Genomic DNA, 27,730 nt, shown 5'->3' on the forward strand with positions numbered 1-27,730 from the left:
TATATATAATTTTTTTTTTTTGTTCCTTTTCGTCTCGGGGCTTTCAGCTTACGGAACGGGAAAGCATCTGATGCGTCTGCTCACATGCCACTTCTGATCATACGCTGCCTCTGTGCTCAGAGCAGGATCGCGGGGAAAGATGGAGATACAATAAGTTGCGAGTAGTGAAAAGTGCTGCAGAAATCCAGCGGTTTCCTTTTTTTCTCCGCTGAAGTGACATATTTTTTTTTTCCTCGGTTTAAGTTGAAAGCACTGCTCGGCGGAGCCTGGCTGTGGCTGAGAGTGGGTTTGTGTTTTTCTTGCACGGTCAGGTTTTGCGAAGAGCAGCGATGAAGAGGAAGCTGGCACTCTCCGAGATGCAGTTGGTTCTTCTCGTTTTATTGGTGTGGCTACCCACAAGGTGAGAGGATGTTTAATTTTGTTGTTCGGTACAGACGTGTGTATTGCAACCTGCAAATGGTAAGCTTGTGTGAGAGGTTATAGCATACAGTAATGTAATAAAAACCTTTCTTAGCTGTTTGAATGCAGTATTAAATAGTTTCCAGGGCAAATGCAGTAGGAGAGGGTAGTCTAGGGACCATATAAGCCTAATCTCTTGTCCTTAAACAGTTTGTGATTCCATGCTTTGTTTCATCATTAAAAAAATAATAATTCCTTTAAATGCCTTATTGGATCTTAAAGATTTGTTTGGAGTTACCGTATCACTGTGATTCTGTTCCACACAGAACAGTTAAGATGGAGAAATAGATTATTGTGAAGCTGAATAGCAAATCACAGTCTCTAAAATAATTCTTGCATATTTTTTAATAAGGGTATGCCTTTTTTTTGGTGTTTTTTTTTTTTTTTGGTCAACATAACAGAATTCAAAATGATACTTAAGCTTTAAACCTCTAGGTGGAGATAGCATACAACTTCACAATCACATATAATAAAACAATAGCCCCATTTATTAATCAACTTTTTTAATGTTGTTCTAAGTTCTCCATTTCTAAGGCGACAACATAAGAGCCAGCAATTTTAATCCTGTATGAGTTTTGTGTTGCCCACAGTCCCTAAATATGCAATTAATTGTAGTTTGCAACTTTGATTTACTTGCTTTGGTTCTGACTGCAGTAGGTCTTGTCCTAATATGGCAAGAGTTGTAAACTAAATAATGCAGGTTTTGAATGATTTTAAAAGTCCGCATTTGTTTTCTGTCTGTTTTCTAGTGAACAAATTATCTCCTGAAACTATGTTTCCTATTTCACTTTACGCCTAACCATGGTGCAGTATTAGTTGAGTCACAGTGGGCCAGATCCTGCAAGCCCTACTCAAGTGAGTAATCTCACTGACGTCAAAGAGACTACATGCGTAATTAAGGAGTTACGCCTGAGTAAAGTTTGCAGGATTCGACCCTAATTTGATATAATTGTATGAACTAATTTTTTAATGGTATCTTGACTTCAAAAAAAATCAAAAAAATTATCTCAAAAAGATTAAAAAATGGTACAGACTTACAGTATAGAAATACATTCTAAAAATAAAACTCGAACCATCTACTAATTATAACTGAGAAGAACCTTGCACATCAGTCAAATCACACAGGATGTTTTGGTATGTGCTTTAACAGTTATCTGATTTTGTCTGATCCTATGGTTTGTGTAATGGAAAACACAGACTGCAATGATTTACATTTAAATACTTCCCCCATGCTGTTGAATTGAGGACCATCATAAAGTCCTGTATCTAATATTGTAGCTTGCTTTAAAGAAAATGTCACCCAAACATACTTTTGGTTTGGAGGAGGAAGAAAACATGCTTGTTCTTATAGCATAATTAGTCATTCAGGATGTCTTGATTGGTAATTCATTTAGAGATGATAAATACCCAAACATTTCAGGTTAAAAATTTGGATGGCTGAAAAAGGTCTAAATAATAATGCGTGTGGCATATGATGCTTTACTTCTTTGATGCTAATATTTTGGTATTTAGTAGGTGAGACTGATAATTTCACATGCATGGTACTTAAAATTGTTGGCACAGTAACATTTCCATGGGTAAGGCTTTCTGCATGGGAGTGTTTCCCTAGTAGAGAAAACCTTTGGTCTGGGTGCCCAGGTCTGGGAGGAACGCTGAGCACCACAGCTGGCTGGGCAGCAGATTGATGCTTCAGCCCATAGTGTTTTCCCACAGAGATATGACCCATAAAGGCTGTGACATCTCTTTCTTTACCGGGGAAGTTTGAAAGAACTGATAATCTATAGATTCTTCCTGACACCTCATTTATGATTTTTTTTTTCTATCCAACTTCTTCAAGGTTTGTCTGCATCTAGTGGAATATCAGATAGTCCGTTTTTAGAATAAAACAACATTTTTGAAACATGAAGGCTGTCCACGGCTATCCTGCATCTTGCTAGTCAGCAGCGTTGTTCCCACCCACCAAATACTGACATCAGAGGACTCCCTGAGCATGATCGCTGGAGTTTTCCCTCATGTTAGTTCTTCTGGTCATGTACATTACATGACCATTGGGTGGAAGCATATCCACAGGATTTATCCAGAGATAGACTATACACTTAGGTGAGGACAGATAGGATAGAGCTGGAAGGAGACAGTGTGGGGATCAGGGGAACAACCTGGCTTATCGGTCTGGGAGTGACATGCCATTGAGGCCTGGGAAGCTCTTTCAGGCTTCTGTACCTGCACAGCCAAATGTGTTAGTGGAGCTTGCAGTAGCACTCATGGTGGGACGATGTCAATGAGAAGTAGAGGCTGCTGGAAAATGACTACCTGGAAATTTTAAATAGTATACTGTTGGCTCTTATGTATCTGAAAATGTTATATATAAACTGTGTATTCATATACTCTTTAACTACACCTGTCAGAGTGCAGTGAGTTAAATATTCAAGGCCAGCCTGCAAAAACTGCATGTTGAGTGTGCATTAAAACACATCTAGCACTTTCTAAAAATGTAAAATGTCCATTTAGATCAGTGCTGGCTGACTCCCTGGAAGACGAAGCTAAGAATAACATCACCATCTTTACCAGAATCCTAGACAGACTTCTGGATGGTTATGATAATCGTCTCAGACCTGGATTAGGAGGTAATAAAAACAATTAAAGATTGATTTAAAAAAATCAGATTTAATGTTCAGATTTTATGCAGTGATATTCTTCCTCAGGGTTTTTTTTTCTTCCTAACAACTGGTATGTATCTTGATAAATTATTTATAACTCTATATTCACCCAGCTGAATCATTTGAAGTTTGAGGAAGATAACATCTATGAATGGAAAGGAGGCACTTTCACACATTTATCTTAAATAAAAAGAAAAAAAAATCTGGTGATTTAACATCGTAAACCAGAATGAGAACAAAAATAACATCTAAAGCTGTTATTCCAGTCAGGGAATTTTGGTTGGGCAAGGAATGCAGGCTTGATTCCCTGCAATGCGATGAGTGTATGTTTTCAGATATCTGCACAAATGTTTGGTGGGGTGTGTCTAAAATCTGCATTTGAGATTCATTCCTTGTCCCAGTAAATTCAATAAGAATTTTGTATTTTTGACTTATTTGGGATTAGGGTTTCACTGGTATTTAACATTCTGTTTCTGGGAACCTTGCATGTATTTGAGCATTTGAAAAAAACCCAAAAAAAAGGGAACGTTGGTGGACAGAGGTCACTGCACTCTTGTGCCTTGACTGTCAGTTATTTTTAAATGTGAGTTCACATTTTCATTTTAAAGCTGTATGCCAGCTCATGTAAGTATGGAAACAGGAAATGTAAATGATTTGTTTGGTGTTGGAAGCATTACTGTGCAAAAAGGCTTCTATGGTATGGGGAGGGGCAGAATATCTTGGTCTCGTTATTTTCTCTACTGTCATTGTTTGTTTATGCTATCTAACACGAACATTCATGGATTGAATATAACACTGTTACTATTATTATTTGTAATAGTTTTGGTAATTGTAATTTTCAACCTGAAGACTCTATTAGCATGCTACAACTAACTGTCGTGCAAATTTCCTGGGAGCCATTCCTGTTCCTGTTGATTTCAGTAAGATCAGGCCCAAAGCTGCTGTAGCTTCCATGGAAATTACTCTAACAACTCTGTTTGATCAAACCAGCAATTAGTTAAAGCTCACAGGTTTTAGACAACACTCTTCCGTCCTGACCTGTGGCTCTGCTGCTGCTCTGGTTCTGGGGAATCTTGTCTTGCATCTGACACAGCATAAAGTGGGAGCTGGTGTTGGCTGACAACATTTCTCTTGTTATACGTTAGTCTTAAACCGGGGTATCTTTTAATTTCCATTTCTGGCCTCTGTACAGTGGACACTTGTGAAATAGTTGATATTTAAAGACTTTTTATTTAGATGACCCACAAAAGGAGACCTGCAGCACTGTTGATATTTACATAAGGATCTATAAGAATATAAAATTATATAATATATATACTCTTTATATAAGAATATTTATGTAAGGATGTCTTATATGGAGATTCGATTTCTTGTCAAAATAAACAAATTTATGAATTTAGAAATAGCATAAACTTCCAGTGCCTTGCAGGTGACTTGCAGAAACATCTCATCCCAGAAACATCATGTTTAATTGGCAGGGCTTTTAAAACCATGGCTTTTATTAGAAAAATAATGAAAAATTATTCTCTTGCTTACAAAAAGGAATGTGCCATTTCATGAGAGCCGCCTGTAGTTCCTTTGCATATCATGGATTCTTTTTAATATTAACATTTCTATTGTTGAAAAGATGAATTTTAAAAATTATTTTTCTAATGTATTTTTATTTTGGATTTTCCATTAAATGTACTTCATAATATTTCCCTCTTTTTCTTTGCTAAGCCTCCTATGTAATTAAAATATACTTTGGGAGCATAAAAATTAAAGAATTAACATCTGTTTGATATTGGCATACATGGCAATCAACCCATGCAGAACATGTGTGAAATGAAACTGTGTCATGCATATTAAAGCGTGGTGATTCATGACGCATTAATGTTAATCTGCAAGAACACTTCAGTTGCGGATGGACAGATTTTTATAGTTTAAAAGAACGCTTGTAAAAGGCAGTTGTGATAATTCATTATATGAAATATACCAAACAATGCTTTTGTACATAGTTCTTAGTAATTACAGAGTTTCATATTTCAGGAATTTTGCAGCATTTTGTTCCTTTTTCTCTATTAACCTTTAGTCTGAAAAAAAAAATGGGAATAATTAATCTTTTTAAATTTTTTTTAAATACTATGTGGCTAGTGAGTCCTGATGGTTTCTAAAAGTGTTTTTGCATAGACCACTGCATTTTGACCATGCCACATGTCGTTAATTTAATATACTTAGCCTGAGTTCTGTTCCACTTGCATTTATATGAATCTAAAAGAATTCAGTGGAAACTAGTAGAGCATTTACTTTGCCATAGCAGCTTGTATTATCCTGCTACACTACTATGGCTGAGATCACAATCTGGCTTAACGTGCTACAGCAGAAATAGACTAGGCTCCGAGATGGATTCTTTTTAAGTCTTCTGAAAGCACGAGTTGTTCACCAGCCCACTTTCACCTGTTGTGAAAGACATTTTCAGAGATGTCTTAGAGCAAAAATACAGCTCATTGTGAACAATTATTCAAATAAAAAATGCTTTTAATAATGAGAAGTGTTAGCTTAACACTGGCATTTTGGTGTTAGTGATCAACACCATGGAAACATGTAGGCTCCTCTGAAGACTGTAGATAAATTCAACTAGGTAATTGTCTGGGAATTTGTTCTTGAAATTAGGGACAGATTTGTAATTAATTTTACTGGGAGACTTGATGCAGTGCTTATGGAATATAACTTCATGCTTACTGGTACATCAATGCACTTCAGAACTGAGTACTATTTTCTATAGACTGCTAAAGGTAGCTTTAACATTTACTGGTGAGGCAGCTCTGTTGTATGGCTGCTGGCTATTGGCTGTCCTAGCAGTTGGGGTCCTTGAATGTTGTATGAAGAATATAGTGATGCAGTGGCCTGCAAAATGGGTGTGGACAGGGAAAAGAAGACACTGCACTATCCCCTAAAGACAGAGACATCTCATATGACTTAGATAATACCCCAACCTACTGTGTTGATATGGATATGCATGAGGGTATTCAAAGGGAGCTAAATTTTTTTCTCTACTCATTTTATGCTAAGAACAGGATTGCAGCTGGAACACTCTTGATTGCACTTTCAGTGCTGACATGGACTATTTAACCCAAACATTCCATGCCATTTTTGTTTAGACATCAAAATAAATTACAAGTTCGGTTTCAAAACCTATTCCCTACGTCATTAGCAATAATTTGTATGAAATACAGCCATGCAAATGACAAATGATAGAGAGTTTGATTGTTTATGATTTTCTTCAAAATCATGAATGTATTTTCTTCTATTTATTTGCTGTAAAGGTTGCAAGACACTTAGGGTAGCACTTTTCCATAAATCCTTTGATTTTTATGAGCATGTAGAAAAAGATATCCACAAAACAAGTGACACTAAGACTAATCAAGAGACCAAAAGAGAAATCAGATCTTCAAATAATGAGACAACAGAATGTTGAAGCTGAGATACACCTGCATTCAGTTTTGGAAGTGACTGAATTATCTGTCTTCTCTGTCTGCTTTCCTCTGCCCCATGGACAGCCATGATTAAAGAAAAAAGGGACATAGATTAAGGCAATCCTCTCTGTTAGTATGTTGATGTTCTTGTGTATTAGATGTATTAGCAAAAACATACTTTTTTTTTTTTATAAATGGTAGCTTTTCTTTAAAGATGAAAAACATGGAAAGAAGGGAGGAGAAATAGGAATTATGCTATGTTTTTGATATCATAGAATCTTGTAGGTTGGAAGAGTCCTTTGAGATCATCAAGTCCAACCATTAGCCTAACACTGCTAATACCACCACTAAACCATGTCCTTCAGCACCTCATACACACATCCCTTCAACACCTCCAGAGATGGTGACCCAACCACCTCCCTGGGCAGCCTGTTCCAATGCCTGACAACCCGTTCAGGGAAGAAAGTTTTCCTAATATCGAATCTTAACTTCCTTGGTGCAACTTGAGGCAATTTCCTCTTGTCTTGTCACTTGTTGCTTGGGAGAACAGACCAACACCCACCTCTCTGCAATCTCCTTTTAGGTAGCTGTAGAGACTGATAAGGCCTCCCCTTACCCAAGTATCATGTTGGATATTTCAGTAGTCTTGCCATCTTCATAAGCTATTCAGCCTGCTGAATATACAATTTGAGCATCTTTCCACAAAGTTTGGTCAGTCTCATCAGCTTCAGGAATGATATTCTTATTGTAACCAAAGAGGTGAATGTTGGTTATTAAAAAAAAAAAACCTCATGAAGATCAGACAGTAGGTAGGTGAAAACTAAATGTCACTGTAGTTCTATTTTAAAGGATCCGTTTCTACTGCAGGGTGACTTTCAGATGTTCGGATTGCTTTAAACAATCTCCATTGCATTTAACTGATAGAAATACCAAAACCTTTTTTTCCACAACTTTTTGCATGTAAATTGAGAAGGAAAGCTGAAGAGAACTGGGAAGGATTACTGCTGATTATTGCTATTGGAGAAGATGGTGAGCAGTGAGCGTTTGTGGGTATAATCATTCATCTTTGCAGCACTGCCTATGTCATTGCATAAAATTGGTGTAGTAGCGTAAAGTATCAGCCTCTGTGATTAGAAGTTATAGGATGTGCTCATCAATATAAGCTAAAAGGGAAAAAACATTTTTCACAGAAAACCTTCCTCTCTGCCCCACCCTCCCCACCCCAGATCAGGAGAACTACATATATATGTGTGTGTGTGTGTTAATGAAAAAGTTGTAGGTCTTCCATTGCCAGGAAACAAGGCCATGATTATATGCTGATAATCTAGAATATGTTAAATTTAAGGCAGTATATTTATCTCTGTGATTCAGAGTTTTTGATCAGCTTTAGAAGAATTTGTACTGGTAGCAGTTCCCTAACTGGGCATCGAAAATTTAGCAGTTTGTCAGCCTCATCAAGCTTAACAGGCATTCAGAGAATGCCAAAAGAAGGTCCTTTAAATATTTTTGCTGCAGAACACTACAGGAAAGCTTTCACTACTGTTTTTAAAGCAAAAAGTGCAGTTCCTGTGCTCAGTTCTGGATGCTTCTTTAGCCCTTCTCTGCTCCATTTTCAGCCTTTGAAAATAGTAAAGTCTCTCTGCCAGTGCTAGTGCAGAACAATTCAGAACAGCACCTGCATTTTCTGAAAGACCACTATTTAGGTAGTCATGCTACAAAACAAAGGAGTAAGCTCCTGTATGCGCTTTCTTGGGCATACTTTGGAGGGTCACATGACATCTGACCATAATAGTGCTTTCAGAGGAGTCAGCGAGAAACTCAGATGCATTTATGTTAGAGTTGTGGATAATATAATAAAATATTCCCTGTAAAAAAAAAAAAAAAAAAAAAGAGGAAAAGCAATAGGGAGTAGGATATGAAAATCTCATTTAATTAGTTATCCAGGGCATGCAGATGGTGCTAAAATACAAGAACAGAACTAACTCAGTAGCTATAAGCATTCAAAAGAATGAATCATTAAGAAAGTGAAAGGATAAAAAACCCTCAAACTGTTATGATACTGAAGAGCAACCAGCAAAAATGATGTAGGATAGGATATTGGTTGAAGAGCTAAACAAAGCTTATCTATCGATTGATCGATTGATCAAAAGTCTGGATAAATCAGCAGTGAAGGTATCAAACTGAAATTAATGTTACAACTGTGCAGAGTATTGCAATAGGGGAAAGTGTTGCACTGTGCTAAGTGGCAAAATTCTATGCTTCACAACACTTAACAAAAATCTAGGTACTTTACTGTAAAGTTTATATGCCTATAAAGGACCTTGTCTGGGAGGTTCTCCCAGTTCATTGAACATGTATATTCAGTACTTTCCTTTTTCATTTCTATTTTCCTGGCAAAGTATCAGCATTTGCTTGTAATGCTAGAAATACTGCTGATGATACCAAGTCTGAATTAAGGCTTTGCTTACTTTCATCTCAGTTACAAGGAAGACATGAAAGCAGATACTGCAGATTTCTGTGGAGCTCATTGGAGCTCATTGTAAATCAGACGGATGGGATGGTTTAATTTTTCAGCAGAATTTGCTGGGCTAAGACAAACATTGCCTTTTTTTAGTGATACTTTTTTTTTTTTTTCTGGGTTATTTAGAAACTGGTTGAATTGCAGTGGCCTTGCTGATATCCAAGGTAGTCTACTGTTGCCTGCTTCCTACCAAGACCTCTTATGTTACATAAATCTTGCAATGAGTTTGCTATCCATGATATAAGAGCTGCTTTTCACTCAGGCTGACTAGTTTTAATAGCCAAGTACAAAAGGACTGCAGTATTATCGTTCCAAAATTTTGATTACCCTTGTGACATGATACAATTTGTGTAACGCCACCTGAATTGGAAATATAATTATTATTTAAATACTCTAACTCTGAAACATTTTCAGAAATGGCACGTTAGAAATTCATCCAGGTTATCTTTGGGGGATTTTCATGGATTTCATGGATTTTAGTAGTGGGTTTTAAGCAAGCAAAAGGTGAATTTAGAATGTGGAAATCAATGTATATGTTGCTTACAGTGAAAAAGATATTAGTCACCCTGTAGCAACAAAGACATATTTTGTAATACAAAATTAATAGTATTCTGGATTACACTAAAAAGTGTACTTATAAACAGTATCAGGGAAATACTTTATTGTTTACTGCTGTCAAGTAGCCATGGAGTACTGTTTTGTATATTCTTTGTATAGGACACACAGAGAAGTTACCTTTCAAATCTTTTCTTCAGTAAGGTGTGCAAAAAAAAAAGAGTGTAAGAAGGGAGCCATAGAGATTTCTTATTCAATTGTATAACCATACTGTTCCTGTATTCAAAGGGTGGCTGTTGTAGTGTTTAAAGCATGGCTCCAAAGAAGAGGGAGACTTCCTTTTTACAAGGAATCACATGGAAAAGATGAGAGATAATGGGTGCAGGTTACTCCTGGGACATTCCAACTGCACACAAGAGGAGAATCTTTCACAATGAGAGCAATCAGCCGCTGGAATAATCTCCCAGGGAAGTAGTGGATTCTCCAGCGTTGGATACATTTAAGATTTGTCAGGACAGGGTGCCAGGCCTTCTTGTCTAGACTGTGCTTTTGCTAAGAAATATTGGACAAGATGATCCTTATGTTCCGTCCAACCTGATATTCTATGTTTCTAAGGTATACACTGTTCTTCACAGGGGTGGAAAAATGGACTTTAGGATTATGTTTGATTTAAGAAAACATGGTAGTTACATCACACTGCAGTATGAGTAGGCATCACTGTTTTAGTGATGTTGATTTCTGCTGTGACAACAACTGATACTTAAGGAAGGAGTCGTGCATAACTTATATTCAAGACAATTCAGTGACAAGTTTTGACATTTTCTTTTCAATGGAAACTGAAAATTGGGGATTAAATGGACATGAAGAACTCCTTCAGCTTCTTTATTTAGAAAAGGTTAGGTTTTTAACCTTAGTTCTTGCAGCCTCTAATGGCAAGTACTTAAGCATACTTCCTGTATTTCAGCACCCCATAAATAAACACTGCCATGAGACACACCTCTTACTATGTATTTATATACTGTATAGCACAACAGGCTTCTATTCTCTTCAAGGCCTGATAGTGGTGAAAACAGTGCAAAAGTATTATCTTAATTTATGTGACATAATCTAAAATGATAAGAAAAAATGAAGACATATTACTTTTTTCCCCCTTCCTTAGCTTTATTAGGGAAGCTCATAACTATTAGGCAAATGATGGTGCTTTTCAACACAGTCACAAAGGTAATGGTTGCTCAGAGAAGTGGTCGAGTCTCCATCTTTGTGGAGACACTCAAAATTTGACAGAATATGACCTGGGCAAGCTGATCTGTCTTCAGAGGTGGCTCTGCTTTGGACCTTCCAATGGTCATTTTAAAACAGAATTATTCTAAGATTCTGTGAATTACAACCAGCAAGATGTTGGAATAGTGGCTGAAGTTTTCCATCTTAATTGGCAACTGTAAAAAAAATTAAATTTAGAATTTCAGTTCTGGAAGATATAGCGGAATAAAAATACATGTGTAGATGAAAGTTTTAGACTGCCGATGGAAAGCAGAATGTACAGTGTTGTAAAACTCTTGAGCTTATTATTCATAAACAATCTGCTGTGATGAATAGAAGATTTGGAGTAAATGGGAAAGATCTGGAAAAATGCAGAGGACACATCCTTTTTCTGAACTTTGCCTTAGGTTTTCTAACATTCAGCAGAAGCTGGGATTTTACTAATAGACTAAAAGTGACTGTAGCCACATTTTTCCCACTATCACAATAACCTGGAGTCCTGAAAAGGGAATGAGAAAAGACAGTATTTTAAAGGAGAGGCACTGTATTTCATTGAACCATTTCCAGCTTACTTTGTCATCATTGGATGGGTAGCATGTAAGGGGAACTGAAAAGCTGTACACCACTTTGTATCCTGGAGCTCCACACCTCCTCAGGAAGGACCCAGGAACTTCTAAACCCTGCCCTTCTGAAGTGTCCTGAAGGAGGCCTTCCTTTTTCTTCTTCTGTTTTCACAGTTGTCTTTTCACTTTCTAAATGCCTATATAGCTCATACATTCTTCTAGAAATTGCCCAACTCTTCTTTGACCAAAGTTACATTAATTTATTTCACTCCATCTAAATATAGCTTTCGCCAATTCCAGGCCAGGCATGCCATGTAGATGCAGTTGTCTAATTTTGCATTTTTTTTTGTGTGTGGTATGAAACCCAGACTTGCCTTATCCTCGTTCCAGGTACAGTTGCTTACATCAAGCTGCCTGAAAGGTTTCATATCTAATGAAACTGGATTAGGGAGGTTGAGGATGATGTGAAGGCAGCCTCCTGGGTAGGTAGAAAGCAAAGATCCTTCTTTACCCGCAGATTGTATTGTATGGCTTTCCTTTTGTGCCAGTACAGTTTTGTTGGTGGTGTTGACTAGTCTGAGATGGATCTGTTTCTTTGGGCAGGATTCCTGACTACATGTTCCTGCTTCTGGTGGTTTTTTTTTTTTTTTTTTTTTTTTTTTTTTGGGGCCACATTTTTATGTGTTTTTCCTGCTTCTGGGGGTTTTTTTTTTTTTTTTTTTTGGAGTGCCACCATTTCATGGTCATTTTTAACAATAACATTTTCAATGCACAATCTAGTGCCTACAGTTTTTAGAATTAATAGTGTGGAGAGAGAGAGAGGTATTTTATTGACAAGGACCATGCAGAAGGACATTGTAATTGCCTGTACATTAAAACTGCATCTGCTTTGCTTTTTGCAGTATCTAGGTCTGTATTAATTGTGGGTATTAGTAGCTAAAAGAAGCTTCTAAAGAAACAGATATGAAGTAGAACATAACACTCTTTTTCAACAACCTAGCATTAGGGTAATACAAGCAAAGGTGAAAAACCACTCTGAGCAAGGAATGGGGGAAAGGACAGGACAAGAGATAGAGAGTGAAGGAGGGAGATAAAATAGTGATACTGAGCACCAGCAACTTTTAAACAGCTGGCAGATTAAGATGGCTGAATGATAGGTTTTTTCAAATCTCCTTTGAAACTTGAAAGTAGTATAATGTAAGCAGTTTTATCATTATGGTATATGCATGTATTTGTACTTCTGACAATGTTTTTCAGCAATGAGTCATCTGTCTCAGAAAGCAGCTATGGAGGATATACCAGATAACGTTTTGTGTTGCTGTACAATTCACCAGTCTGCTAAATTCAAGCATCAGCAGAAGATTTTGAATTAATACTGTCAAAAGTCTAATAAATTTTAATGATAAGAATCAAAGCACTTTAATATGCCAAGATTAATCTTTAAACACCTTTTAACGTCTGGTTTTCTTCAGATTAATGCTCGAATTAAATTAATCACAAGCTAAAGGAAGTTTTGTTTACCACTGTCATCCTAATAATAGTTTGCCTTATAATGCAGAGTATGCAGGCGCTAGTTTTCTGAAATAGTCTGTACATCAGGAAGGTATGATTCTGCTAACCTTCTGCAAGTGGTGTTGCTGTGTGGGAACCATTTGTGTGATTACTTTGTAGTGCATGGCTCTTGATTTACATTTGGTAATTCCTTGCCATATGTTGAGGGCTGTTTAATAATTAGAGCAGTTAACTTTGAAAGCAGCGTAAATCAATTTCCCTCTTACCTGGGATTATTGTGTACATCAGAGGACATAAACATTTTAGTAAAACGAAGTAACTGCAGTCAGAGATTGGATTTAGTTGCTTCTGACCAAATTACATTTATTTTTTACATCCATGCATATTTGGTCCTACACGTGCATTTTTGTTGTTGAAACAGTTGAGATCATTCATCCTAATCTTCAAATTTTTTTTGGAAAAACATGGATGTTCCATGACCCATCTGCTTAATCTCTGTTTTTTACAGACTGTAAATTAAGTGTCTTCTGATTTTGTAATGTTTTTACTACTAGAGTTGATTGCAATCCAAATTCAGTGCCACGGACCACTGATCTTCACTATCTTTTGACAGATATAGTTCAATAAGAATCAGTTGAAAACTGATGTATGTGTAAAACCTACATGTCCATTACATGTGATTATGGCTTTTCTTACAGTAGTGACACTGAAAACATATCAGAGAACTCAAAATACTTTGCAAATGGGGTGACTTTTATATTTGAGTAAATACAAAGAGGTACATGAAAGTGAAGTAATTGGGAGGTATGATCCCCCACTGGTGATGGATCAGATCCGTATCTCTAAGTCCCAGTATAGTGCCCTGTTTTATAGGTCACATAATTTCTAACACAGATTTGACCTGAGTGGAGAGGTTTATACAGAAGATATGTTCCACCTGGAAGGATGACTTCTAAATAAGCTGGTTTTTGAAACTCCTATTTTTTTCTTGAAGTTTTCTGGAGTTACCTATCTGTGTTTAACACCTTCTGTTTTAATTAAAAAAAAAAAACATATCCTCTTCATCCCTTAAATACATGTATGTATTTAATTAATATATCTTCTGACTAAAGGATTGCCCAGTCATCAAGAGTTCTTTGTCTCTTTGGTGGTCGCCATTGCTTGGTGCTGATTCTCTCATAAAGAGAGGTAGTTGTCTTCCAACACATTCCTCGGGTTTTTTTTCTTTCTTGTATCCATTCTCAGTTGTCCTAAGATAATAGGTTCTTCAGACCACTTCTTTCAGGAGGTTGGGAGTTATTAGAGCCATCCTCTTCCTTGCCCTCAAGTGTATGAGCCTTTCAGCCCAACACCACAGAGCAGAAAGGGAATGAAGGGAGACGGAAGGAGAGTCTGCACTGATCTAAGAATTTTAGGGGTGGGTTTGAGGGACAATTCCTGCCCTGAATACACCAGCTTAATGCTCTAGATATTTCCTTCTGAATGACAACCTAAAGGCTCCTGTAGATGACATTTTATTCTCATTATTTGAAGTAATTTATATTTTTCACAACTTATAGGCTCACTGAATGAAGAATGCAGTCCCTATGGATGAGAAGAGGCTGAGGAGCAGTTGTAGTATGGAATATATAAAGGAGGAAAACCAGAAGTTTGAGCCTTAGATTCAAGTACTGTGTTAATAAAATCCTTCTGCCATCCTGAGTGCATGCCATGGCATTTATTGGACTGTCCTTATCAGTACCCATAGTGTTAACTGAGTACCAAACAAGGAACTTCTTTCTAGAACTTTAAATGTGAAGTTGGTACGACATTGTCTCATGCAGTTTCTGAACAAGAGGGAAGATATTGCCTCCTGGAAAAATAAATAAATAAAGATAGGTGAGAAGGGAGAAATATAAATGCCTGTTGTTCGAGATAAGGGAATGGTTACATCCTCAATAATCCCTTTCTATCTGCTGGGTGCTAAAAGCTGTCAGAGAATTTTTAATTTTTTACCAGGCATTTTGTCTTTAGTAATGTTATCTAAAAATACTGCCATATTTAACATTATTTAACAGTATTTAACATTACTGCCTAATATTATTTTTAAAATAACCAGTTGTTTAAAAATAACACTCTGTGGTAATGCTGTCTGCATTTTCACAAAGCCATAGTATCTGCTTAGAAGAATATCTGCTTTAAGAAACTGAATTCTAATTAGATTCATATTAGGCATTGTTTCAAAGAAAAAAAAATGCTGTTTTGTATGTTCTACCTGTTAAAAAAAAAACAAAACAAAAACAAAACAACAAACCCCCACAAAAAAACCCCAAACCACCCACCACCAAAATACTGTGTTAATTTACTATTAAAAGCAGATTCTAGTCCCAGATATACAGCCTTTCCACATATCGAAGCCTGATGGGTTCTGAAAGTCCCATGGACAGCCAGAGGGGAATTCTCGTGTCACATGCAACCATAAAAGACAAATTTGAGGCTGCTTAATCCAAGCTCTGGGAGTACCCCGAGAGTATGTTTTAGAAGAGATTCTGGGAAACACTGCTATCTCTAAAATAGCTTGGAGACATTCAAGTGACTCAGCCGTGGGACTTCTGAGTGCTACAGTACACTTCTTTTAGGCACATTACACAGCCTTAATCTAAGACTATTATTTTTACTATTATTAACTAGACAACAGAAGAGTAACTGACAACTCTGTAATGTGCTAAAATGAGATTTTCAAAAAGATTGCCCCATTACTGTTCATGTTGTTATTTTTTGCTCATTTAGGGAGTACTTGTTCAATTTAAGTATTAATATGATTCTCTGCTGGCTCAAGCATGAACTTAATGTTTGTCAGGACTCCTGTTTAGCAAGAAGCTTATTATCCATGACCATCCCATGGGTTGTCCTGACAAAAAAATGTTATGAATAAAAAAACAAAGCAGCTTGGCAACCAATCTGATTTGTGCTTTGTCTTAAACCCCATCCCTCTATTCCTCCTTTCCCTGCATTTCAGCAACTGTGGGGATTAGGGACATAAAAAGAGAAAGTATGCCTACCTGTTCTTATGCACCCTGGGTATTTAGGGTGTTAACATACACACGACCTCCAGCTGATGTTAGTAAGTCCATGCTAGCTTTTTTGTGAATATTTGAGTATACTGGATAAACATTAATTTCCTCTACTTCATAGTTATTTTACCTGGCTTAAAATAGGAAATGCTGGCTGGTTTGACAGAAAGAGTAGAATGTTGTCTAGTGGTTTGTTTTTTTTTTTTGACAGTGTGTCACAAGCTTCTGAAATGCTATTACAGAGTTTCATACAGTTTTACCTATTAAAAAATATATTCGAGGCTCTTGCTGCAAAAAATGCATGGAGAGTGCCCACTAATACACAGCTCTATTAAATAAAGGCACTACCTTTTCCTGCCATTGGTTTCTGTCATGCTTGAATGCAAAGTACAAGGCTAGCAAAAGATAAAAGAACTGTAGCTCTGTTTTTAATGACTGTATGAACCAAGTACTATACACAGACAGTAAAACTAGTATGTCTGAAAGGATCATAATTTTCAATGCATTCTGTAGAGGAGCCTTTGGAACTTGGGAACATGTGAATTTCATACTTGCTCTGATATCAGCAAGCCTTGGGAAGATGCCAACCTCAGGTGACAATGTTTGCTACAGAACAAGCAAGAGTCTTCTTCCCAGAGTTTCATCCCAGTTTCTGTCAGCTCCAGCATTCCAACTCTTTTTGCCATGGCTCAGTGCAGAGACAGGCATTCTCTGAAGGTTTCCTGTGAAGTTGGCCATCAACAGGGGAAGCCTCTTTCACTGACTTCAGGGGGCTCTGGCACGCTACCCAGACCTTCATTAATTAATTAACAAGGGTAATAAGCAATGTGACAAGGACTTTTTTTTTTTTTTTGGCTTAGAAAAAACAATGTGTAGCCAAAGGGGGAAATTCTGTATGTATTATGTATATATTATCATAGTTCCTTGGTCACTCCAGTGTGAGTTCTGTGGCCATTTCACCTGTCCTTCTTGGGGAAGGACTTTGACCTCTGATGCTCTTCCAGGAAATAATGAGAACTTGCCTTTTTAAAATGTTTGGAATGTGGGAAGGTACTGAAGGAAAGCCGATTCTAATAACTTGTACTTCCACTGTCAAGCTGACATGTTACCAGCATAAGCCAAAGTGGCTCCTGAAATCTAACTGGAAGAAAATTTAGGCTGAGTGATCTTGATTAGAAAAGCACCTGAGCCTGTGTAAAAGAGGAGATAAATGAGCAAAGAAGCTAGCAGCTAAAATCAAGGGAGTCAGAAGTTATTGTGCAATAAAGGCATACCTTAAGAAGTCCAAACTTGGCCACTTCATGACTGTAAAGAGAAACTTGAAGCTGCTTTTTTAGAACAATATTGCTGTTATGGGGAGGTGTGTTTTGGAGTACAGGAGGGGTTGGCAGAATGAGTGTATCACTTGGGATGATTTATAAATGCTGTGACTTGGAATAAAGCACAGAAATTAAACCTGCAATTAGCCTAGAAGGGTAATGTAGCAGATTTTTACAGGGTATTCCATGACTCTAAGTACCAAGGTCATAAAATTCAAACATAAAGAGAGAGAGCATAATAAAGATTTCTGTATATCAGTTTCTAAAATCTGAAATAACTTTGGGAATTGTTCTGCCTTACCTGCATGTTATGGTTTCCTGTCTAATAGCACAAGCCTCTAAGCAGATTAGATGGAAATATGGTTGCATGGAAATAATACCTTCGCCATCCCTACTTGCGTGATGACATTGATTCAGGTCAGTTCAAATAATTACTGCTCCACTTTATCAAAGTCTGCTCCCTTCTATTTCCAGACTTATTTGAATGCTCTTGTTCTCTTTGTCTTCCTCTGTCTCATTCTTTGGACAGCGTTGGCGTAGTCTGGTTCATTTTGGCTTTATCATGCTCATCCAGTTTATCTAAATAATGCAGTAGTCCCATTTGTTACTCAGCCTGGTTATTATATGCATCCTGATGGAAGCTGTAGTGTCTAAAGGGATAAGGTTTAGTGCTGACGTTTTGTTTTTCATTTGAATGTCATGTAGTTTTGGTTTGCTGCCAAATGTGTTGTGTGTTACTTCTGTGGCTTAACCCCAATCAGGAAACAAGCACCATACAGCCACTTGCTCACCTCCTCCCTTCTCCAGTAGGAAAGGGCAAAGAATTAGAGGAAAATGTAAGAAAACTCATGGGTTGAGATAAGAACAGTTTGATAATTAAAGTTAAATGAAATAAAATAATAATAGTAATACTACTACTACTAATACATAATTAAAATCCTACTACTACTATCTAATAAAAAGAACAATAGAAGAAAACCCAAATGATTCAGCCACTTGCCACTCACCACTCACTGACCAATGCCTAGCCAGTCCTTGAGCAGTGAGAGAGAGAGTGAGCCAGAGCCCAAGAAACTGGAGAGATTGAGCCAGACCCCTTGGTCAACTCCTCTCCATAATATACTGAGCATGATGTCTTATGGCATGAAGTATTCCTTTGATCAGTTTGGGTGAGCTGTCCTGGCTGTGTCCCCTCCCAGCTTCTTGTAGAGGACACAGGGGCAGTATCAGAAACTGAAAGCATCCTTGGCTTGATATAAACATTGCTTGGCAACAGCTAAAAACATTAATGTGTTGTCAACATTCTTCTCAGCACAAATCCAAAACATAGTCTCATACTAGCTGTGTAGAGGATTAACTCTATCCCAACAAAAACCAGCACAGTTAGCTAAGTCCAACTTACCTCAACCTTTAAGTAACTCTTCTCAGTAATATCACATTTCTTCCAGAGAAACTCAACCATGTTTTCACTGTCATGTTTCTATTGAACACCCTGTGCAACTGAAATTGACTCACATTTGTGGTCTATTTATAGCTGGATGCTTTTTTTCCCTTTTTTCTTGGTGTGTGAGGATGTAAAGAAAAGGGAACAAATTGAGATTTGGTGGATTTCATGATAGTCTATGTTTATGGGAACAGATTTCATACTACCCGTGTATTTAGATGGTCCTTTCCAATGATTTCATTTAGTCCTTGCTCTTATTTTCCACATTTTGTTTTTCCCTTTATTAATTTTAACACACTCAAGACTGCTGTTTATAATTACTCAATTGTCTCAAACCTTTATACAACAAAAGCATCCATGTTATATTTACAATCAATCTGTAAATTGGAGGAAAAGTGTGTTTAAAAGACAGGAAAAAGATGTCTAGATGCTTAATTGCTGTCTTAACCACTGGCAGTTGATACCTGAGATTGTCAAAATGTTGCTTGAATGCCAAAAGTCTACAAAGTCCAACAGTAATGGCCGAGAGAATCTACATTTCTCCTTTTCCCATGCAAAGAACCAATTAAGTTACGCACTTCTGGCTTGCTTCAAACTCTCACGTTTAAGTAACAGCAGGATACAAGCTACATGCTGGTTGATTGGCTTGATGTGATATAGACAGCAGTATTCTTATCAAGGATGAAGTGCATTCCAGATTAGACATCTTATCTATTCTGTGCCTGATTTGGAAAAGGGATCTGAATCCATGTCTCCTATTTTCCAACTCTGTTAACTAGACACAGAGTTTTGATCCTTCTCAATGTTTCACTGTGTGTAAAATATCTACCTATGTAGCAGCAGAGCATGGACTGAGACCGAAGCTTTGTACTCCTGGACTGTAGATCTGTTCACAGGCTTTGGCCAATCAGCCCCATACAGACTAAGGGTTTAGTTTTGGCAGTGCCTACTTCTCGGGGCCTCATGTACAGGGATATTCATTGCTTCAAACAGCCAGGTCTCTTTTGGAACATGGGAAAGTCTGGGCATGTTGACACACCTCAGAAATGGAGTGGGGATAACTTCTAACTGTCTGTGAAAGTAGCTCATAAAGCCAATAAACTGAGTGAGGACCTGTTAAGCTAACCGATTAAAAAATGGTGAAGAGAGATATATAGATGAAGCTTTTTCTTACCAACACAGGTGACACGTCCAAGTCTGGATGGAAAAACATTAGCAGTCTCCATCTGTTCATGGTGGTGTGCCCCCTCTAGAACTCATGCCTTTCCTCCTTTCCTGAAAAGAGCCATGAGAGTAGCTGAGAGCCTGGAATGATGGAAACCTATGTGAGAGAGAGCATCCCTTGTCAAGTGCATGCTCTGATTTAAAGCACAGACATGAACTCAAGTTACCGTGTGTCAGGTTCTGTCTTGGCCACAAAGGTGAATATTCTAAGATAGGGCATGCTTCCTCAGTCTTTGGAAGGAATTGTTCTGCTTTGTGTAAATAATTAGATATTGAGCAAAGACTTCAATTTATGTCTGCTACATCCCATGGGTACTGCTACGTTGTGGAATCAGTCTCTTGCTTGTTTTCTTGCTGTCTCTCTCAGTCTTTCTGGCCCAGTAAATTTGTAATTATTTATAGTTTGAGGAACTCATTGGGACTTGGTTGAGAGCCAGTTCTTTAAGCTGCTTGGCAGCATCAGGATATTTTTGCCTTAAGGTGGAAATATAAGCAGCCAGGGAATTTTAGGTACTGACAACATTAGACAGGAATTTAGGACTAAAGGGGATTCAGACAAATAGAAGTGCAAAATTTAGTCATTATGATCTGGACCATGGAGACATTCAGATTAACTTTTATTGATTTAAGTGGAAACTTGGAGCTTAAATAACTTTTTGGAACTTGTCCAATATACATCAAGAGATAATTGGGCACGAAAACCAGTCTTTAGCCCTACCCTTGAGTGACTTTCTCAAACTTGCATAGGAAGCCTGTACTAAAGTTAAAACTGCACTGCAAATGTCACTTGTATCTAAGACTCTTCATTCTTAGGACCCTTTGAAAATGTGTTTAATTTTGTAACCTGAAGTAATAAGGTTTGCAAGTTAAAGGTCTCTTGGTAGAGAGAGAAGAAGAAGTAGTTTACACGTATACACAATGTTTGTGTATATGATCTGCATTCTTTCCTTTCTTTTGAGTGAGAGTTAAACACAAAATTTGTCATATGCATGTGAAAATTATCTTAGCAACATGTAAATGTATTACTCAGCACAGAGACAACTGTTTAATTTTCCTTTTGCTAGCTGTAAACAATGCTGCTAGAGTTTGCATCAGTGTCTTTTGCATTAAGAACAAATCTGAGTCTGTCAATAGATATAAGGTCTTCAGAGGGAAATTAGTGTGGGTCTGTATACCTACTGTTGCTTCTGGTATCATTCTCAGAATATTTTCTCCAGAATATATTGTCATTTCAGTCAACACCAGGAGCAAAGTACAATGCCTGATTCAGGTCTCACACCAAAGTGAATTAAGAGAGCCGCAGTTAACAGTAACACTTACGGTATTACTAGCTCTTACTGGTAAGCTTGCTGTACATATGCTTCATTAAAAATGGAGATTTGAAAGAGAAGTTTACTTATGGCTCATATTAAGAAATTATCTTGCTGAAAGATTGAGGATAGAATGAGGCTATTGGAAGTGAAGTGCTGATGTCAAGGAAGGAAATTAATTTATTTCTTCTCACAGTTGGCTTCAATTTACAAATTGGAAGTGTATTTATGTGCACACATGTGGCTTTGAAACTGTTGCAATTTAATAGTGGGTAATGAATGAAGATGCTGAGTAGTTGGATGGATAAAACTGTCAAAGCACCAAAACCAAATATAAAGAAGAACCACCAGAACAGTAATTTGGAATATCTGAATTCCTACGTATTTTTCTGCTCTTACAGCTCCGCGTTGCATGACCTCATCTGAACCTCATTCCCTGTCAGCCAGCAAGTGTTTTGAGCTGTCAACAGACACACTAAGGAGCTTGTCAGATGAGGGCAGCATGTTCAGTTGGAACAGTGTTTGATGGATTAAGACCGTGGCTGTTTCACCTGTGCAATTCCTGACTTGTATTATGAATGACAATTTCAAAGGCTTTGGGCAACACTGCCAAGCATGCCCTTGGAGACCATATTACAATGTCAGAACAATGTCAATTCTGGTTAAATAATTTTTTATAGCAAAATAATTAAAGTAGCATCAAGCTTTTGACAGCATTTTCACAAAACTCAGAAATCCTTGGTTGAGGCTCCCACAGCACTGCAACTTGACCTCCTCTTTTATTTTTTTGTTGACATAATTAAAAAGCAGTATTTTATTTTCACTTTTTTTTTTTCATGTTCTAGCAGCCTTTCAGTTACAGCCTCACATTTTCTCTTGTGCACTATTTACTCTAGGTTTAAAATAATGTTTGTATGAAATCATTTCATGCTATGCATTAGAACTGCGTTTGTGTATTTTAAAAGCTCTGTCCTAAGAACAATACTTTTGATGGTTTTGGACAGATTGGCTTTTATTTTACCTGTCCAAACCCTGGATTTACAGTCTTAGTTTTTATTGACTGAAAATTCAAATTAAAAAAAAAAAAAAAAGTCCAAGTTAATCTTACTAACCTCTTTTCTAGTAAAGATAGTCTTAACACATTAGTGGATAATATAGACAGCTTCATGCAAATGAACATCTGGGATCTTGCCGATGGTCCGTTCTGAAGACTTTGCAATGATCACACTCCTTTCTTCTCTTCTAGGCCCCCCTCAGTAAGTTTGAGGACAACATCCTGTTGGGTAGGAGTGTTGATCTGCTTGAGGGCAGAAAGACTGCACAGAGGGATCTGGACAGGGTGGATTGAAGGGCTGAGGCCAATTGTATGAGATTCAACAAGGCCAAGTGCCGGGTCCTGCACTTGGGCCACAACAACCCCCTGCAACGTTACAGGCTTGGGGATGAGTGGCTGGAAAGCTGCTTGGAGGAAAAATGCCTGGGGATGTTGGTTCACAGCTGGATGCTTATGGGCCAGCAGTGTGCCCAGGTGGCCAAGAAGGCCAATGGCATCCTGGCCTGCATCAGGAGCAGTGTGGCCAGCAGGACCAGGGCAGGAATTGTCCTCCTGTACTGGGCACTGGTGAGGCCGCACCTCGATTCTTCTGTTCAGTTTTGGGCCCCTCACTACAAGAAAGACATTGAGGTGCTGGAGCGTGTCCAGAGAAGGGCAATGGAGCTGGGGAAGGGTCTGGGGGTCGGAGGGTGTGCAGCCTGGAGAAGAGGAGGCGCAGGGGAAAGCTTATCGGCTTCTACAACTACCTGAGAGGAGGTTACAGAGATGGGTGTTGGTCTCTTCTCCCAAGTAACAGGCAATAGAACAAGAGGAAATGGCCTCAAGTTGTGCCAGGGGACATTTAGATTGGATATTAGGAAAAATTTCTACATTGAAAATGTCAGGCACTGGCACAGGCTGCCCAGGGAAGTTGCTGAGTCACAATCCCTGGAGGTGATAATGAGTGTAGACGCTCATAATTTTAAGAGTTTAACAGACATGTAGATGTGGTGCTTAGGACATGGTTTAGTGGGGACTTGGCTATGTCAGGTTAACAGTTGGACTTGGTCATCTTAAAGGTCTTTTCCAACCTAAATGATTCTATGATTCGATTAACCATACCTAGAATGAGCCATGCAAGTTTTGTCCCTATTCTCTGCAAAGAAAGAATTGTAGATTATTTTGGTGAGAGGAGGAATGAGCAAAATACAGATCAGTCTTAAATTTGAGGAATATTAAGAAAATTTATTTCAAGAAAGATAATTCCACCTCACAGTTCTCCAGGAAGGGGAGAGTTCTTGGGTGTGCCCAACCCTGCATTACCTAGCTGTCCCACATCGCAGACACTTGGAACTTGCAGGCAGCTGAGAAGGGACATGTTGGAACTAGATGATCTTTAAGGTCCCTTCCAACCCAAACCATTCTATGATTCTATGATTCTATGAAATAATGCAGAGAAGTTTTGTAAACTGCCTGGCAGGCAGGAGTCCAAAGGAACACATTCAAAATTGAATTGCCTCTGTGGAAATTTCCAATTTTGACAAATCGGTAAATGCTGATGAGGAACCTTTTCATCTGACTTTTCTGACCATCTCCATTACTCAAGCTGTGATTGATTCAGACTTCAGCTACTGCTGCTTTTTCTGCCAAGCAGCTTACTTCAGCTGAGCCAGCTCTTCTACTGAGGAAGGAGTCAGCAGGACTTCAGACCATCAGAAACGGTATCCCAGCAGATATAGGGTAGGAGAGCTTGCATAATGGAATGGACAAAGGTGCCGATATCAACTCTAACTAATCTCTGAACTACTAATTTTTGATGAGTCAATGATGTTGACATTTTCTAGTGTGGATACTTAATATCAGACAGCTAAAGCTATATTTGGTAAACATCTGTGCTTTCCATTACTTACATTTCATTTAATCCTTCTGCCTCACCTTCCCAATACAGAAAAATGAAGATGATAATAACCTCTCTGAAGATAATAATTTATAATTAATGTTTGCAAAATCCAAAGTGTCATTAAAGCACTCGCTAAGCCTTCCAGCTAAGGCTTGATAGGACTCTATAAATCTTCTGCAATCTGGTATATTTATTGCTTTTTCTAACTTCTTGATTTTTTTTTTTTTTGTATTGATATAACAGTTCAAGTGAGGAAAGGGAATCAGAAGAAATCAGTGGTTTAGAACCATGTGAAACATGGTGTTAATAGTTACTGCTGTTACTGCTCCTATAGGATGTGGTTTTCTTCCTCTCTTTATCCTTAACTTTCTTGACTCTTCTCAAGAAACGTAATAACATTTGCTGAATTTCAAAGCACTTCATGTGATGACGGCATCTACATGTCATATTCTTTGTCTGAGATTTTTTGCACTAAAAGAAACATCAGAAATAGAAACTATCTTTACCCGTTCCTGTTTCTTTGTTTAATGTTCAAAAGCAGTGATTCAGAACAGCTTAAGAGCTCACAAGTATAAATGAGTCAGCCACCCCTCCTCCCCAAAGAGGGTGGTTCTTTAAAAACTAGACTGTTATTCAAAAGCACTAGGCCTCCATTGACAGAAACTCTTTTGAAAATCACGCCTTTTAGTTATGTGATTACATGTCAATTGAAGGAAAATATTTTTATAATTCCAGTGGAAAAATCTTGGCCTTAATTTTTCTCAAAAAAATAGACTTTAGATTTGCACACACACACATGTTGCATTGAACATTTTTAGCTAGAACATTCCTCCTGCTTTTGCACAAGCACTGATGATCCAGAACTGTTTGAATCTTCAGTGGGCCAAGTGTGATGACTTGTGTTGTTCTTGAGAGAACATGAGTTATAAAAAACCTGTAACTGTGGTGCCTGCTGGACGAATTCTGATTAGGGAGTCTATCTGAAACTGGTCTTTGTGCCTCTCAGGTGTTATAACAGGAAGTTATAAGTGGGACAAACTGGTATGTTTTAAACAGACTTTATTTGATGAGCATGTCTTCTTTCAAAGCAATAACTACAATGTTTGTTGTAAAAAAGGATGAATTCAGAAGTATGGAGAAATAATATGATAAAATGTGTGATTTTTTTTTTTTTATTAACATTTAAAAGCAAGGTAAGCCTGAAGATTCCATGTCCTGTAGTTTACTATATGTAAATTGTAAAGTCATTCCCATGTGCCAAATAATATGTCAGAAGCAAACAGCTGATAGCAACACGTTGACGTTACAAGAGGGCCATGCTTCCAGCAATTTGGGGGATGTGTGTCTGCAGATTAATATTTGCCAAGTGACTTCCTTGCCCAAAGTAGGGTTCATTCAGATTATACCAGTATAATTGAAATTAGCTTTGGTTCTCTGCTGTCAGGATTCTTGATTTCCAGTCATATTTTTGTAACACCAGTGTTTTTCATGAAATTGTAATTAAGATTTTGTGTTGTCAATATAGTAGAGACCAAATTTCACAGTACAGGCCAAATTTCACAGTAAGTCCCTGCAGCACTGTTTTACCCCCTGAAGAGTAGCTCTCTTGACACTTTTCCATTTCATTTCAGCCTGTGCCAGGTAACCATTTGGAGAGAGTAATCTTTTTTTCTGGAGAGTGTCCTGCAGCCAACATGCAGTCACTAGTCTTCTGAACTGTACCTGTGGTTTCTGTATGATATTTCATCCAGACCCATACTGTCCATGTTGAATAATAAGAACAATGCAGACTCAGCACCTCTTGTTGTCCACTGATTTAAAAGTAGTTTGCAATATGTTTGGAGCAGAAATCAACTCAGCTTGTGTGTGGATGCTGCATATGGCATTACAGAAGTCTCTATCACACAGATATCTCTCAGGTTGTGCAAGTGAAGTGTGCTTTTTGAACTTTCAGAGTGACACAGAGTAAGAATCAGCCTTGATTTGTTGCTTAAAAAGCATAGATAATCCTGGAAAGAAGATTTTTTGAGTAGGAAAAGCTTTACAAAATCCTGTATTCCACTAAGCACATCTAATGTTTGGCTGGAGAAGGAAATTCAAGTTTCTCTGAAGATAAGAATGCAGGAATGTGCCTCCTCCATGTTCTAGAAGTTTTCTGAAAGTACTCTGTCACCCCATCTCTGCTTTGGGTGCAGCTACATCCCTTTGAAAATACACTGCTCCCCCTGCAGCTGGTCACGGAACAGTGTTGCCTTTGCCTGGTGTCTGGTAGAGTATCTCCTGACCTGGGTGAGGATATTAATTTCTCCCAACAGAGGGCTGTTGGTCTTTATACAATTAATAGTAAAATCAGCCTATGCCACGTATTTGCCAAAAGGTAGCTTTTAGGAATATAAAGTCTATTGACTACCCGTACTAAATCATGATTAACCATGGAAATCATAATGTAACAGCAGGATCTCTCATGCAACAGGCAGCTGTATTACATTTAGGAATGGGAAATTCTGGGTTGAGTCAATTGCAGCTAGTTGAATTCAAATACTTCTACTGCAGCTAGTTGTATCCAAATATTTCTTTTCCAGCTAGCAACTGGCTTTAAGGCAGAGAATTCCTTGTGTTGACTGTCTTGAATGCAGACAGTAGTTGGCAACTGCTGTAAGAAATTTCCTGTGTGTGCTATCCCTCTTAGTGAACATCATTCCATTTTGAGCCTAATTGAAAACTGAAGATAGAAAACTCAGCAATTATTTTTCCCTGCAGTACAATATTTAATATTCTGATTTCATGGCTGTCTGACTACAATGATTAGGAAGAACGTTTTCTTATAGTATTTACAGTACCACTACAATGTATCAGGAGCATCTTGTATCAAGGGAAAAAACTATTATGTTAAAATACATGCCACTTAAAAACATACCCAATTAAAAAGTAGGATGCTGTTGAGTGTTACATTTGGTGTAGTTGATAATTGCTTTGTAAGCTTTTTCTTGTCTTTGGCTTTGAAAAAGCTATGCAGGGTGAAGAAAACAGCCTTGAACTAGAAATGCTTTAATGGGAATGATCTGCAACAAGAGAGCTAACACCTCTGCAACAAAGGCATTTATGTTTTGGACTGTGCTACTGTGTTAAGTCCAAGACAGTGTGGTTATATTTGCTGGTGGAGAAATGGGAAATATGTGTGTAGTTACTGATGGTTGTATAGCAGAAGCAAACGACTCAGTGGGACAAACTCTTGTCTGATAACCTTTGTGTTAGGTGGGGGAGAGACCCCCAGTATTGACAACAGGATATGGGACAAGAAGGACAGAAGCTTGTTCAAAATGTCCCGTAATTTTGCATAAAGAGTTTGAAGTACTATAAATTTAAAATTTTTGACTGCTTTTTCTTTTTGTATCAGACAGTATAACTGAAGTCTTCACTAATATCTATGTGACCAGTTTTGGACCTGTTTCAGATACTGATATG

The 27,730-nt window shown here is 37.8% G+C and overlaps 1 protein-coding gene across 1 annotated transcript; it reads left to right on the top strand.

Annotated features, from left to right (window-relative positions):
* Nucleotides 1-329: 329 nt before the first annotated feature.
* On the top strand, nt 330-27,730 carry LOC104508493 (gamma-aminobutyric acid receptor subunit alpha-2-like; the record flags this gene model as incomplete). The annotated part of the gene is made up of 3 exons (XM_010150140.1): nt 330-400; nt 2,968-3,083; nt 27,663-27,730. Coding segments are annotated over exons 1-3 (255 nt in total), but the record flags the coding sequence as incomplete, so codon positions are not given.

The sequence above is a fragment of the Eurypyga helias genome, unplaced genomic scaffold (assembly GCF_000690775.1).
Source record: "Eurypyga helias isolate BGI_N326 unplaced genomic scaffold, ASM69077v1 scaffold10094, whole genome shotgun sequence".
Lineage (NCBI taxonomy): Eukaryota > Metazoa > Chordata > Aves > Eurypygiformes > Eurypygidae > Eurypyga > Eurypyga helias.